We start from the raw sequence: 12630 nt of genomic DNA, 5'->3' as shown, positions 1-12630 counted from the left end.
CTCAACTCTAAGGTACACCTTTTAGGAAGGTGCATCAACTCCTTTGTATCATGAAAGTTGTTTTTAAAAGAATTTCGTATGTTTCTGCCAGAGTATATAAAAAAGAAAGAGTTAATTCCAATTCCTAAAGAAACAATGTAGAACTAGGGACAGGCTCTGACACTAGAAAAATCTGACTTATTTTTTACTATACAGAGTTTTACTAACTCATAAGATAGGGTACTTTTTTTTCCTCCTCTCTTTTTTATTAGTAAGCCATTTTAACAGCAAGTCACAAAGCACTTGTCCCAATGGTATCGGCCACGCTGCCTAACATGCATCAGAAAAAGAATTCTTCATAAGGGTGAACACTATTCAAAGGATATCTGAACCAAAGCTAAATGCTAGCAAAGCTAACAGTCGTTATCTTCCCTCCTTACTCTGCCAATTTCTGCTTAAGACCTTTGCCTCTTCTCCCCCTAGAGACTTCCCACATATTTTTAGGCCTTATTAAAAAACGATGTAAATGATTCTATCCATATTCGAATCTTATGGGAAAGAGAGAAACGCTGACTGTTGGAAAACATGGGAGACAAACTTCTTCAGTTAATCTCTAGGATTTAATAAGGAATTATTTATTCACTATTTTCCTTTCACATTCCTTTAGGTTAAGCACTGGGGTGTGCTGCCACAGCATTTTCGGAAGCACCGGATGGTTCTTCTGTTAACACTTCCCCGAATCTCCAAAACAATACAAACAAGCTATGGGGATAATTCAGATGAGAGTAAAAGTAATTCGGTCATTTAAAAGGCAGGATGAAATAAAACAGGCTTTTGGTCAAGACCGCCACATAAATGGATCTCCTTCCACACAGAGTGGTTCTGCTGACAACACTGCGCCAGCTGTGCATGATTGTGCACCACGGCCTGATGTTCACTGGCCATTAAAATCTAATGAACTATAAAGTGAAATATAGTATGGCCACAATGAGAAGTCTTTCTTGTAAAGAAACACATTATCTGAGTTTCATTTTGTCTAATTAAGGGACAAATGGCCCTGGAATGACCAACTCATTTTATTTGGGACATATTCTATGTGTGACCTCACTATTTCATAAAATAAAATCACAAAATTTTCTTTCTGATATACATCAGATGTAAATATAAAAATCAGAATTCTTGAGACTATTTCCTATTAATCTTAATATCATTTTCCTTCTTTTGTTAGACTCTCTTCTTTACTGCTACACAACCAATAAAGTCACTCTCTGATGAAAAAAGGTTCTTGCATCCGCTCACAAAAGAGAACAACAACAAAACCTTTCTTGTAATGATCAGCCTTTTACCTCAAAGGGTTCCCTTTAGAAGAAAATGAGCAAATGATTTAAACTTGAGTATTCCCCTGCAATTCAGAATCTGGTCTCTTACTTTGCCTCTACTCTCTACTCTCATTTTCTACTTGCTGGACATATATTGATTTCCAAAGCAAAATACTACTCTTTCAAAAGGCCCTGACAGTAAGGAGTACAAAACTAACCACCTCTTCTATTTACCTCCAAGGACTCTCTTTTATCTACACTCTACAAATCAAGTGTCTTAAAAATCGAGGATCTGCTACCAGGGTAATTCTACAAAGCCGAGCGCTCCACTGACCTTCATAAGCCTGGTGAACAAGGTTAAACAGTCGTTCCGCTTGTGATTTGAGCTCTGGATCTCTGTGCTTGTCGGGATGATAAAGCATACATAGTCTCCGGTAGGCAGCTTTTAGCTCTTCAGAAGAGGCCTACAGAAAGAAAAATTCAATTAGCGAACAATCAATGCTACTTACACATTATCATTATCAGAATCAGCCTTGAAATGGGAACCTGTCGGCTACATTCCAACATGCTTACTCTCTAAATACAGGATATAATGAAGTTATGCTTTATTACCTCAATAAGGCTTCTTTTTTCCACAGTTAATGAAGTGATCAATTATGTACATCAATAGTGACCATGTTTTGATGGGAAATGCTGCTATTAGATGGAATGAAAGCTTGGGTCTCTATACTGGTTCAATGTGCTCTAAGCTGAAACTAAAAACACCACTGAAATCGGCTTATTCTTTAGCCTCAGGTATCTGAAGTCAATCACACCGAAGGACTCTCATCATAGAATTTACTCAGAAAGAAAAAAGCTATATACTGTCAGACAGAAATGCCAGCTATTTATTCAGTTTTTGACAAAGGAAACTCAATGAATATTAACCTTTAAATATCAAAGTCAAATAAAATTGCAAAACCAACACATACCCTCTAATTCATCCTCTAATTCTAAATGGTAGCACATAAAGCAGGCAAGAATGCTTTTCTAACCTATATAAAAACAAAAATTCCCTCTGCAACACATACAACTCTTTGGTTCACAAAAGCAGTCAATTTGAAGGGAGGGAAATACATCATACTATCAGAACTGATAACACAGGGCAAAATGGGCTCTGAGTGGGCTGTAACCACCCAGAAGGGAAGAATGAAGACCACTGATAAAAACCCACACTCTACCTAGCCTGCCTTACAGCTATCAAGAAGTTCTCAGACACGATTTCCTTAGAGGCCCTAAGAAAACTGGACAGTATTTGGCTGGCCCTTCGTGTTGGTTTCTGAGAAGTCCTGCTTCTGATTTTAGTATTAGTCTCAGACACCATGTTGGCTTATCAGAGGTGTCGTTGAGCTGGTAGCACTACCTGGATGATTTGTTAAGGAAGGAGTATTTTTATTTTGGGAAGCAACCCCACCACTCTGACAAGAGAAGCATATTTCTGGGTCATTGAAAACATGCCAGAGGAGCCCAAAAAACTGGCCATCTGGGCAGGGGAATGGAACCCAAGTGAGGGTGGAGAGGACTGACTGTCCCCTTGGACCAGGGCCTGGAACAAGGATCCCCAAGGAAAGAGGTCACAGAAATAGATGTAATCATGGGACAAAAGCTACAAGGGAAAACTCCAAAGCATAGAATTTCCACCATTTAAAAATATCTTCCAATTCCAGGACTAATGAGCTTTTCATCAAGGAAATAAAGTAAACTTTATTGTACTTTAGTAATAATTGTTGGCATGAAATTTAAATATTTTATATGAGACTAAGTTATTCAGATGCCGAAAAACCAGGAGATGTAGGCAAGTTAATCAGATGTTTTTAAATAAGGAATTCTGAAGAATGACGAGGAAGATAGTAAACGTGACTGGGAAGACATGCAGAGGACATGTGGGTCACGAGCGGGGAGGACAGGCCCTAGTGGATGCCCCAACTGCGCCACATGCTCAGGTCCAGCCCTTCACTGCCCTGCCCAGGCCAGTTTTTTGGTCTGAGTAGGTGGTTATGGTGGACAACCTGGAAAGGCCTTTCCAGCTCTAACTTTGCATAATTCTGTTATTTGGAAGGGAAATGGCTAGACCTGAAGCCACATTTTTCATTTAAACCAGGTTACAGAGACTATGGCTGCTTTTTGTGCAGCCAAAAGCACACCTGCATGTAATGCTGTTTTAAATCAGGAGCTCCTGGAAAGTAGTAACTACTTCATTGGAAAAGGGGCAAGGATCCTGCTGATTATCTTCTTGCCTCCAAGAATTAGGTGGATTTCTGCTCCATTCTAGCTCTAATCTCTTTCTTCTATCTCATTTTTGGTGTAGCCTTTGGGAATTACATTATCGAACATTTTTAGTCCAATGCCTTCTTCCCTTTTCTCCATCTGGTTATCTAAGTTATTTACTTGGTGGTAACACAGCAAACTTCAGTTTTGGTGGTTAAGAACACAGGCTCTAGAGTCCAATGGACTGTGTTTAGATAGCAGATCTGTCACTTAAAGCTTTGTGACTTTGGCAGGTTGGCTTTCTGAGCTTCAGCATTTCCATCTGTAAAAGGGGATGATCAAACCTTTCAGGGATGACGTGAGAAGGAAACAAGGAAAGAACCAGACAGTGCTTCCTACAGTGCCCAATACATAGCAAAGACTTAGACACTGTGGCTCTTCTAAAACTTTTTGTTTCCTCATCTGAAAAATGTGAAGAACAGCACCCACCTCACAAGAGCTATCATGAGGATTAAGCGAGGTTAACACCTAAGTGCTTAAACGATGCCTTGCACGTAGCAGGACTCGAATCACTCCAGTGAACACTACTATAAAAATTCAATGGTGGAGGCGGGGCAAGATGGCAGACGGGTGAGCTGTATGTTTTAGTTACTCCTCCAGGAAAGTAGGAAAAAAGCCAGGAACTGCGTGGACTGGACACCACAGAGCAATCTGTCTTTGGGCATACTACATACAACACTCATGAAAACGTGGAACTGCTGAGATCAGCGAAATCTGTAAGTTTTTGCGGCCAGGGGACCCGCGCCCCTCCCTGCCAGGCTCAGTCCCGGGGGAGGAGGGGCTGTCAGCTCCAGGAAGGAGAAGGGAGAATTGCAGTGGCTGCTCTTATCGGAAACTCATTCTACTGATTCAAACTCCAACCATAGATAGACTGAGGCCAGACACCAGAGACTCTGAGAGCAGCCAGCCCAGCAGAGAGGAGACAGGCATAGAAAAAAAACAACACGAAAAACTCCAAAATAAAAGCAGAGGATTTTTGGAGTTCTGGTGAACACAGAAAGGGGAAGGGCGGAGATCAGGCCTTGAGGCGCATATGCAAATCCCGAAGCAAGGCTGATCTCTCTGCCCTGGGCACCTTTCCTTAATGGCCCTGGTTGCTTTGTCTATTAGCATTTCAATAACCCATTAGATCTCTGAGGAGGGCCGTTTTTTTTTTTTTTAAATCCTTTTTGCTTTTTCTAAAACAATTACTCTAAGAAGCTCAATACAGAAAGCTTCAAAGAATTGAAATTTGGGCACCTCAAGTCAAGAGCAGAACTAAGAGAGCTCTGAGACAAAAGGCAATAATCCAGTGGCTGAGAAAATTCACTAAACAACACAACTTCCCAAGAAAAGGGGGGTGTCCGCTCACAGCCACCATCCTGGTGGACAGGAAACACTCCTGCCCATCGCCAGCCCCATAGCCCAGAGCTGCCCCAGACAACCCAGTGTGACGGAAGTGCTTCAAATAACAGGCACACACCACAAAACTGGGCGTGGACATTAGCCTTCCCTGCAACCTCAGCTGAATGTCCCAGAGCTGGGAAGGGGGAGCAGTGTGAATTAACAGAGCCCCATTCAGCCATCATTTGAGCAGACTGGGAGCCTCCCAACACAGCCCAGCAGCCCAGAACTGCCCTGGGGGGACGGCACTCACCTGTGACATAGCACAGTCATCCCTCAACAGAGGACCCGGGGTGCACAGCCTGGAAGAGGGGCCCACTTGCAAGTCTCAGGAGCCATACGCCAATACCAAAGACTTGTGGGTCAGTGGCAGAGACAAACTGTGGCAGGACTGAACTGAAGGATTAGACTATTGCAGTAGCTTTAAAACTCTAGGATCATCAGGGAGATTTGATTGTTAGGGCCACCCCCCCTCCCCGACTGCCCAGAAACACGCCCCACATACAGGGCAGGCAACACCAACTACACACGCAAGCTTGGGACACCAATTGGGCCCCACAAGACTCACTCCCCCACTCACCAAAAAGGCTAAGCAGGGGAGATCTGGCTTGTGGAGAACAGGTGGCTCGTGGACGCCACCTGCTGGTTAGTTAGAGAAAGTGTACTCCATGAAGCTGTAGATCTGATAAATTAGAGATAAGGACTTCAACTGGTCTACAAACCCTAAAAGAACCCTATCAAGGTCAGCAAATGCCACGAGGCCAAAAACAACAGAAAATTATAAAGCATATGAAAAAACCAGACGATATGGATAACCCAAGCCCAAGCACCCAAATCAAAAGACCAGAAGAGACACACCTAGAGCAGCTACTCAAAGAACTAAAGATGAACAATGAGACCCTAGTACGGGATATGAAGGAAATCAAGAAGACCCTAGAAGAGCATAAAGAAGACATTGCAAGACTAAATAAAAAAATGGATGATCTTATGGAAATTAAAGAAACTGTTGACCAAATTAAAAAGATTCTGGACACTCATAGTACAAGACTAGAGGAAGTTGAACAACGAATCAGTGACCTGGAAGATGACAGAATGGAAAATGAAAGCATAAAAGAAAGAATGGGGAAAAAAATTGAAAAACTCGAAATGGACCTCAGGGATATGATAGATAATATGAAACGTCCGAATATAAGACTCATTGGTGTCCCAGAAGGGGAAGAAAAGGGTAAAGGTCTAGGAAGAGTATTCAAAGAAATTGTTGGGGAAAACTTCCCAAATCTTCTAAACAACATAAATACACAAATCATAAATGCCCAGCAAACTCCAAATAGAATAAATCCAAAAAAAACCCACTCCGAGACATATACTGATCACACTGTCAAACATAGAAGAGAAGGAGCAAGTTCTGAAAGCAGCAAGAGAAAAGCAATTCACCACATACAAAGGAAACAGCATAAGACTAAGTAGTGACTACTCAGCAGCCACCATGGAGGCGAGAAGGCAGTGGCACGATATATTTAAAATTCTGAGTGAGAGGAATTTCCAGCCAAGAATACTTTATCCAGCAAAGCTCTCCTTCAAATTTGAGGGAGAGCTTAAATTTTTCACAGACAAAGAAATGCTGAGAGAATTTGCTAACAAGAGACCTGCCCTACTGGAGATACTAAAGGGAGCCCTACAGACAGAGAAACAAAGACAGGACAGAGAGACTTGGAGAAAGGTTCAGTACTAAAGAGATTCGGTATGGGTACAATAAAGGATATTAATAGAGAGAGGGAAAAATATGGCAAACATAATCCAAAGGATAAGATGGCCGATTCAAGAAATGCCTTCACGGTTTTAACGTTGAATGTAAATGGATTAAACTCCCCAATTAAAAGATATAGATTCGCAGAATGGATCAAAAAAAATGAACCATCAATATGTTGCATACAAGAGACTCATCTTAGACACAGGGACACAAAGAAATTGAAAGTGAAAGGATGGAAAAAAATATTTCATGCAAGCTACAGCCAAAAGAAAGCAGGTGTAGCAATATTAATCTCAGATAAAATAGACTTCAAATGCAGGGATGTTTTGAGAGACAAAGAAGGCCACTACATACTAATAAAAGGGGCAATTCAGCAAGAAGAAATAACAATCGTAAATGTCTATGCACCCAATCAAGGTGCCACAAAATACATGAGAGAAACATTGGCAAAACTAAAGGAAGCAATTGATGTTTCCACAATAATTGTGGGAGACTTCAACACATCACTCTCTCCTATAGATAGATCAACCAGACAGAAGACCAATAAGGAAATTGAAAACCTAAACAATCTGATAAATGAATTAGATTTAACAGACATCTACAGGACATTACATCCCAAATCACCAGGATACACACACTTTTCTAGTGCTCACGGAACTTTCTCCAGAATAGATCATATGCTGGGACATAAAACAAGCCTCAATAAATTTAAAAAGATTGAAATTATTCAAAGCACATTCTCTGACCACAATGGAATACAATTAGAAGTCAATAACCATCAGAGACTTAGAAAATTCACAAATACCTGGAGGTTAAACAACACACTCCTAAACAATCAGTGGGTTAAAGAAGAAATAGCAAGAGAAATTGCTAAATATATAGAGACAAATGAAAATGAGAACACAACATACCAAAACCTATGGGATGCAGCAAAAGCAGTGCTAAGGGGGAAATTTATAGCACTAAACGCATATATTAAAAAGGAAGAAAGAGCCAAAATCAAAGAACTAATGGATCAACTGAAGAAGCTAGAAAATGAACAGCAAACCAATCCTAAACCAAGTACAAGAAAAGAAATAACAAGGATTAAAGCAGAAATAAATGACATAGAGAACAAAAAAACAATAGAAAGGATAAATATCACCAAAAGTTGGTTCTTTGAGAAGATCAACAAGATTGACAAGCCCCTAGCTAGACTGACAAAATCAAAAAGAGAGAAGACCCATATAAACAAAATAATGAATGAAAAAGGTGACATAACTGCAGATCCTGAAGAAATTAAAAAAATTATAAGAGGATATTATGAACAACTGTATGGCAACAAACTGGATAATGTAGAAGAAATGGACAATTTCCTGGAAACATATGAACAACCTAGACTGACCAGAGAAGAAATAGAAGACCTCAACCAACCCATCACAAGCAAAGAGATCCAATCAGTCATCAAAAATCTTCCCACAAATAAATGCCCAGGGCCAGATGGCTTCACAGGGGAATTCTACCAAACTTTCCAGAAAGAACTGACACCAATCTTACTCAAACTCTTTCAAAACATTGAAAAAAATGGAACACTACCTAACTCATTTTATGAAGCTAACATCAATCTAATACCAAAACCAGGCAAAGATGCTACAAAAAAGGAAAACTACCGGCCAATCTCCCTAATGAATATAGATGCAAAAATCCTCAACAAAATACTTGCAAATCGAATCCAAAGACACATTAAAAAAATCATACACCATGACCAAGTGGGGTTCATTCCAGGCATGCAAGGATGGTTCAACATAAGAAAAACAATCAATGTATTACAACACATTAAAAACTCGAAAGGGAAAAATCAATTGATCATCTCAATAGATGCTGAAAAAGCATTTGACAAAATCCAACATCCGTTTTTGATAAAAACACTTCAAAAGGTAGGAATTGAAGGAAACTTCCTCAACATGATAAAGAGCATATATGAAAAACCCACAGCCAGCATAGTACTCAATGGTGAGAGACTGAAAGCCTTCCCTCTAAGATCAGGAACAAGACAAGGATGCCCGCTGTCACCACTGTTATTCAACATTGTGCTGGAAGTGCTAGCCAGGGCAATCCGGCAAGACAAAGAAATAAAAGGCATCCAAATTGGAAAAGAAGAAGTAAAACTGTCATTGTTTGCAGATGATATGATCTTATATCTAGAAAACCCTGAGAAATCAACGATACACCTACTAGAGCTAATAAACAAATTTAGCAAAGTAGCGGGATACAAGATTAATGCACATAAGTCAGTAATGTTTCTATATGCTAGAAATGAACAAACTGAAGAGACACTCAAGAAAAAGATACCATTTTCAATAGCAACTAAAAAAATCAAGTACCTAGGAATAAACTTAACCAAAGATGTAAAAGACCTATACAAAGAAAACTACATAACTCTACTAAAAGAAATAGAAGGGGACCTTAAAAGATGGAAAAATATTCCATGTTCATGGATAGGAAGGCTAAATGTCATTAAGATGTCAATTCTACCCAAACTCATCTACAGATTCAATGCAATCCCAATCAAAATTCCAACAACCTACTTTGCAGACTTGGAAAAGCTAGTTATCAAATTTATTTGGAAAGGGAAGATGCCCCGAATTGCTAAAGACACTCTAAAAAAGAAAAACGAAGTGGGAGGACTTACACTCCCTGACTTTGAAGCTTATTACAAAGCCACAGTTGCCAAAACAGCATGGTACTGGCACAAAGATAGACATATAGATCAATGGAATCGAATTGAGAATTCAGAGATAGACCCTCAGATCTATGGTCGACTGATCTTTGATAAGGCCCCCAAAGTCACCGAACTGAGCCATAATGGTCTTTTCAACAAATGGGGCTGGGAGAGTTGGATATCCATATCCAAAAGAATGAAAGAGGACCCCTACCTCACCCCCTACACAAAAATTAACTCAAAATGGACCAAAGATCTCAATATAAAAGAAAGTACCATAAAACTCCTAGAAGATAATGTAGGAAAACATCTTCAAGACCTTGTATTAGGAGGCCACTTCCTAGACTTTACACCCAAAGCACAAGCAACAAAAGAGAAAATAGATAAATGGGAACTCCTCAAGCTTAGAAGTTTCTGCACCTCAAAGGAATTTCTCAAAAAGGTAAAGAGGCAGCCAACTCAATGGGAAAAAATTTTTGGAAACCATGTATCTGACAAAAGACTGATATCTTGCATATACAAAGAAATCCTACAACTCAATGACAATAGTACAGACAGCCCAATTATAAAATGGGCAAAAGATATGAAAAGACAGTTCTCTGAAGAGGAAATACAAATGGCCAAGAAACACATGAAAAAATGTTCAGCTTCACTAGCTATTAGAGAGATGCAAATTAAGACCACAATGAGATACCATCTAACACCGGTTAGAATGGCTGCCATTAAACAAACAGGAAACTACAAATGCTGGAGGGGATGTGGAGAAATTGGAACTCTTATTCATTGTTGGTGGGACTGTATAATGGTTCAGCCACTCTGGAAGTCAGTCTGGCAGTTCCTTAGAAAACTAGAGATAGAGCTACCATTCGATCCAGCGATTGCACTTCTCGGGATATACCCGGAAGATCGGAAAGCAGTGACACGAACAGATATCTGCACGCCAATGTTCATAGCAGCATTATTCACAATTGCCAAGAGATGGAAACAACCCAAATGTCCTTCAACAGATGAGTGGATAAATAAAATGTGGTATATACACACGATGGAATACTACGCGGCAGTAAGAAGGAACGATCTGGTGAAACATATGACAACATGGATGAACCTTGAAGACATAATGCTGAGCGAAATAAGCCAGGCACAAAAAGAGAAATATTATATGCTACCACTTATGTGAACTTTGAAAAATGTAAAACAAATGGTTTATAATGTAGAATGTAGGGGAACTAGCAGTAGAGAGCAATTAAGGAAGGGGGAACAATAATCCAAGAAGAACAGATAAGCTATTTAACGTTCTGGGGATGCCCAGAAATGACTATGGTCTGTTAATTTCTGATGGATGTAGTAGGAACAAGTTCACTGAAATGTTGCTATAGTATGTAACTTTCTTGGGGTAAAGTAGGAACATGTTGGAAGTTAAGCAGTTATCTTAGGTTAGTTGTCTTTTTCTTACTCCCTTGCTATGGTCTCTTTGAAATGTTCTTTTATTGTATGTTTGTTTTCTTTTTAACTTTTTTTTTCATACAGTTGATTTGAAAAAAGAAGGGAAAGTTAAAAAAAAGAAAAAAGACAAACAAGGAAAAAAAAAAAAAGATGTAGTGCCCCCTTGAGGAGCCTGTGGAGAATGCAGGGGTATTTGCCTACCCCACCTCCATGGTTGCTAACATGACCACAGACATAGGGGACTGGTGGTTTGATGGGTTGAGCCCTCTACCATAAGTTTTATCCTTGGGAAGACGGTTGCTGCAAAGGAGAGGCTAGGCCTCCCTGTATTTGTGCCTAAGAGTCTCCTCCTGAATGCCTCTTTGTTGCTCAGATGTGGCCCTCTCTCTCTGGCTAAGCCAACTTGAAAGGTGAAATCACTGCCCTCCCCCCTACGTGGGATCAGACACCCAGGGAAGTGAATCTCCCTGGCAACGTGGAATATGACTCCCGGGGAGGAATGTAGACCCGGCATCGTGGGATGGAGAACATCTTCTTGACCAAAAGGGGGATGTGAAAGGAAATGAAATAAGCTTCAGTGGCAGAGAGATTCCAAAACGAGCCGAGAGATCACTCTGGTGGGCACTCTTACGCACACTTTAGACAACCTTTTTTAGGTTCTAAAGAATTGGGGTAGCTGGTGGTGGATACCTGAAACTATTAAACTACAACCCAGAACCCATGAATCTCGAAGACAGTTGTATAAAAATGTAGCTTATGAGGGGTGACAGTGGGATTGGGAATGCCATAAGGACCAAACTCCACTTTGTCTAGTTTATGGATCGATGTGTAGAAAAGTAGGGGAAGCAAACAAACAGACAAAGGTACCTAGTGTTCTTTTTTACTTCAATTGCTCTTTTTCACTCTAATTATTATTCTTGTTATTTTTGTGTGTGTGCTAATGAAGGTGTCAGGGATTGATTTAGGTGATGAATGTACAACTATGTAATGGTACTGTAAACAATCGAAAGTACAATTTGTTTTGTATGACTGCGTGGTATGTGAATATATCTCAATAAAATGATGATTAAAAAAAAAAAAAAAAATTCAATGGTGACATCCCCTTGGCAGCACAGAAACTAAAACTGGAGCAATTCCGAGAGAGTACGTCACCCTGGTGCAAGGGACGCACCAGTATTCACGAAGTGGCCTGTGCTTTTTCTTTTTTTTCAGTGTGTGAAAATTCATTGAGCTGTATACTTACGCACTTTTCTGCATGTATCGACTATGTCAATAAAAATACAAGACTCTCCGGAAAAGATGGGCCTCAATATTCACAGTTCTGGAGCTTGTCCTTTTTTCTCCTACCAGAGAGGCTCCTTTTTCCTGCCATGGTAAATGATGGCGATCATTTCTAGCCACACTTATGAAACACCACCTAAACCAAAACGTATTGTTTTAAATAAATAAGTACTAATGAAACAAATAATAATAGAATTTCATAGGCAAATGAAATTTATCTTCTCCAGGTAGCTTTACTTTACCTGATAATTTAAAAAGGGCTTGTTCTTTACTAAATTGCCATTATAAATTATTTTCTTTCTGCAGGATTAGATAGATTTGACTGACTTTAGTTTAGACTGCTATCCCCTGATTATTAAGCTGGATGGCAAGGGAGCAGAATCCTAGTTTTACAAGACCTTCTATTAATCATACTGATAAATAGCTTAATGTGCTATTGATTAAGTAATGGAAATAAGAGGCCTCAT

The 12630-nt window shown here is 39.8% G+C and overlaps 1 protein-coding gene across 1 annotated transcript in view; it reads right to left on the bottom strand.

The window, feature by feature from the left end:
* The window catches only part of DNAJC11 (DnaJ heat shock protein family (Hsp40) member C11), a 69858-nt gene that overhangs the window by 41781 nt on the left and 15447 nt on the right, over window positions 1-12630 (bottom strand). Inside the window, 1 exon segment of the mRNA XM_037828635.1 lies at window positions 1633-1762. Coding sequence (XP_037684563.1) covers window positions 1633-1762 — 130 coding nt within the window.

This window comes from Choloepus didactylus, chromosome 2 (genome assembly GCF_015220235.1).
Source record: "Choloepus didactylus isolate mChoDid1 chromosome 2, mChoDid1.pri, whole genome shotgun sequence".
NCBI lineage: Eukaryota > Metazoa > Chordata > Mammalia > Pilosa > Megalonychidae > Choloepus > Choloepus didactylus.
Note: the sequence above shows the minus strand (reverse complement) of the source record. Positions and strands in the feature narration are given on the sequence as shown.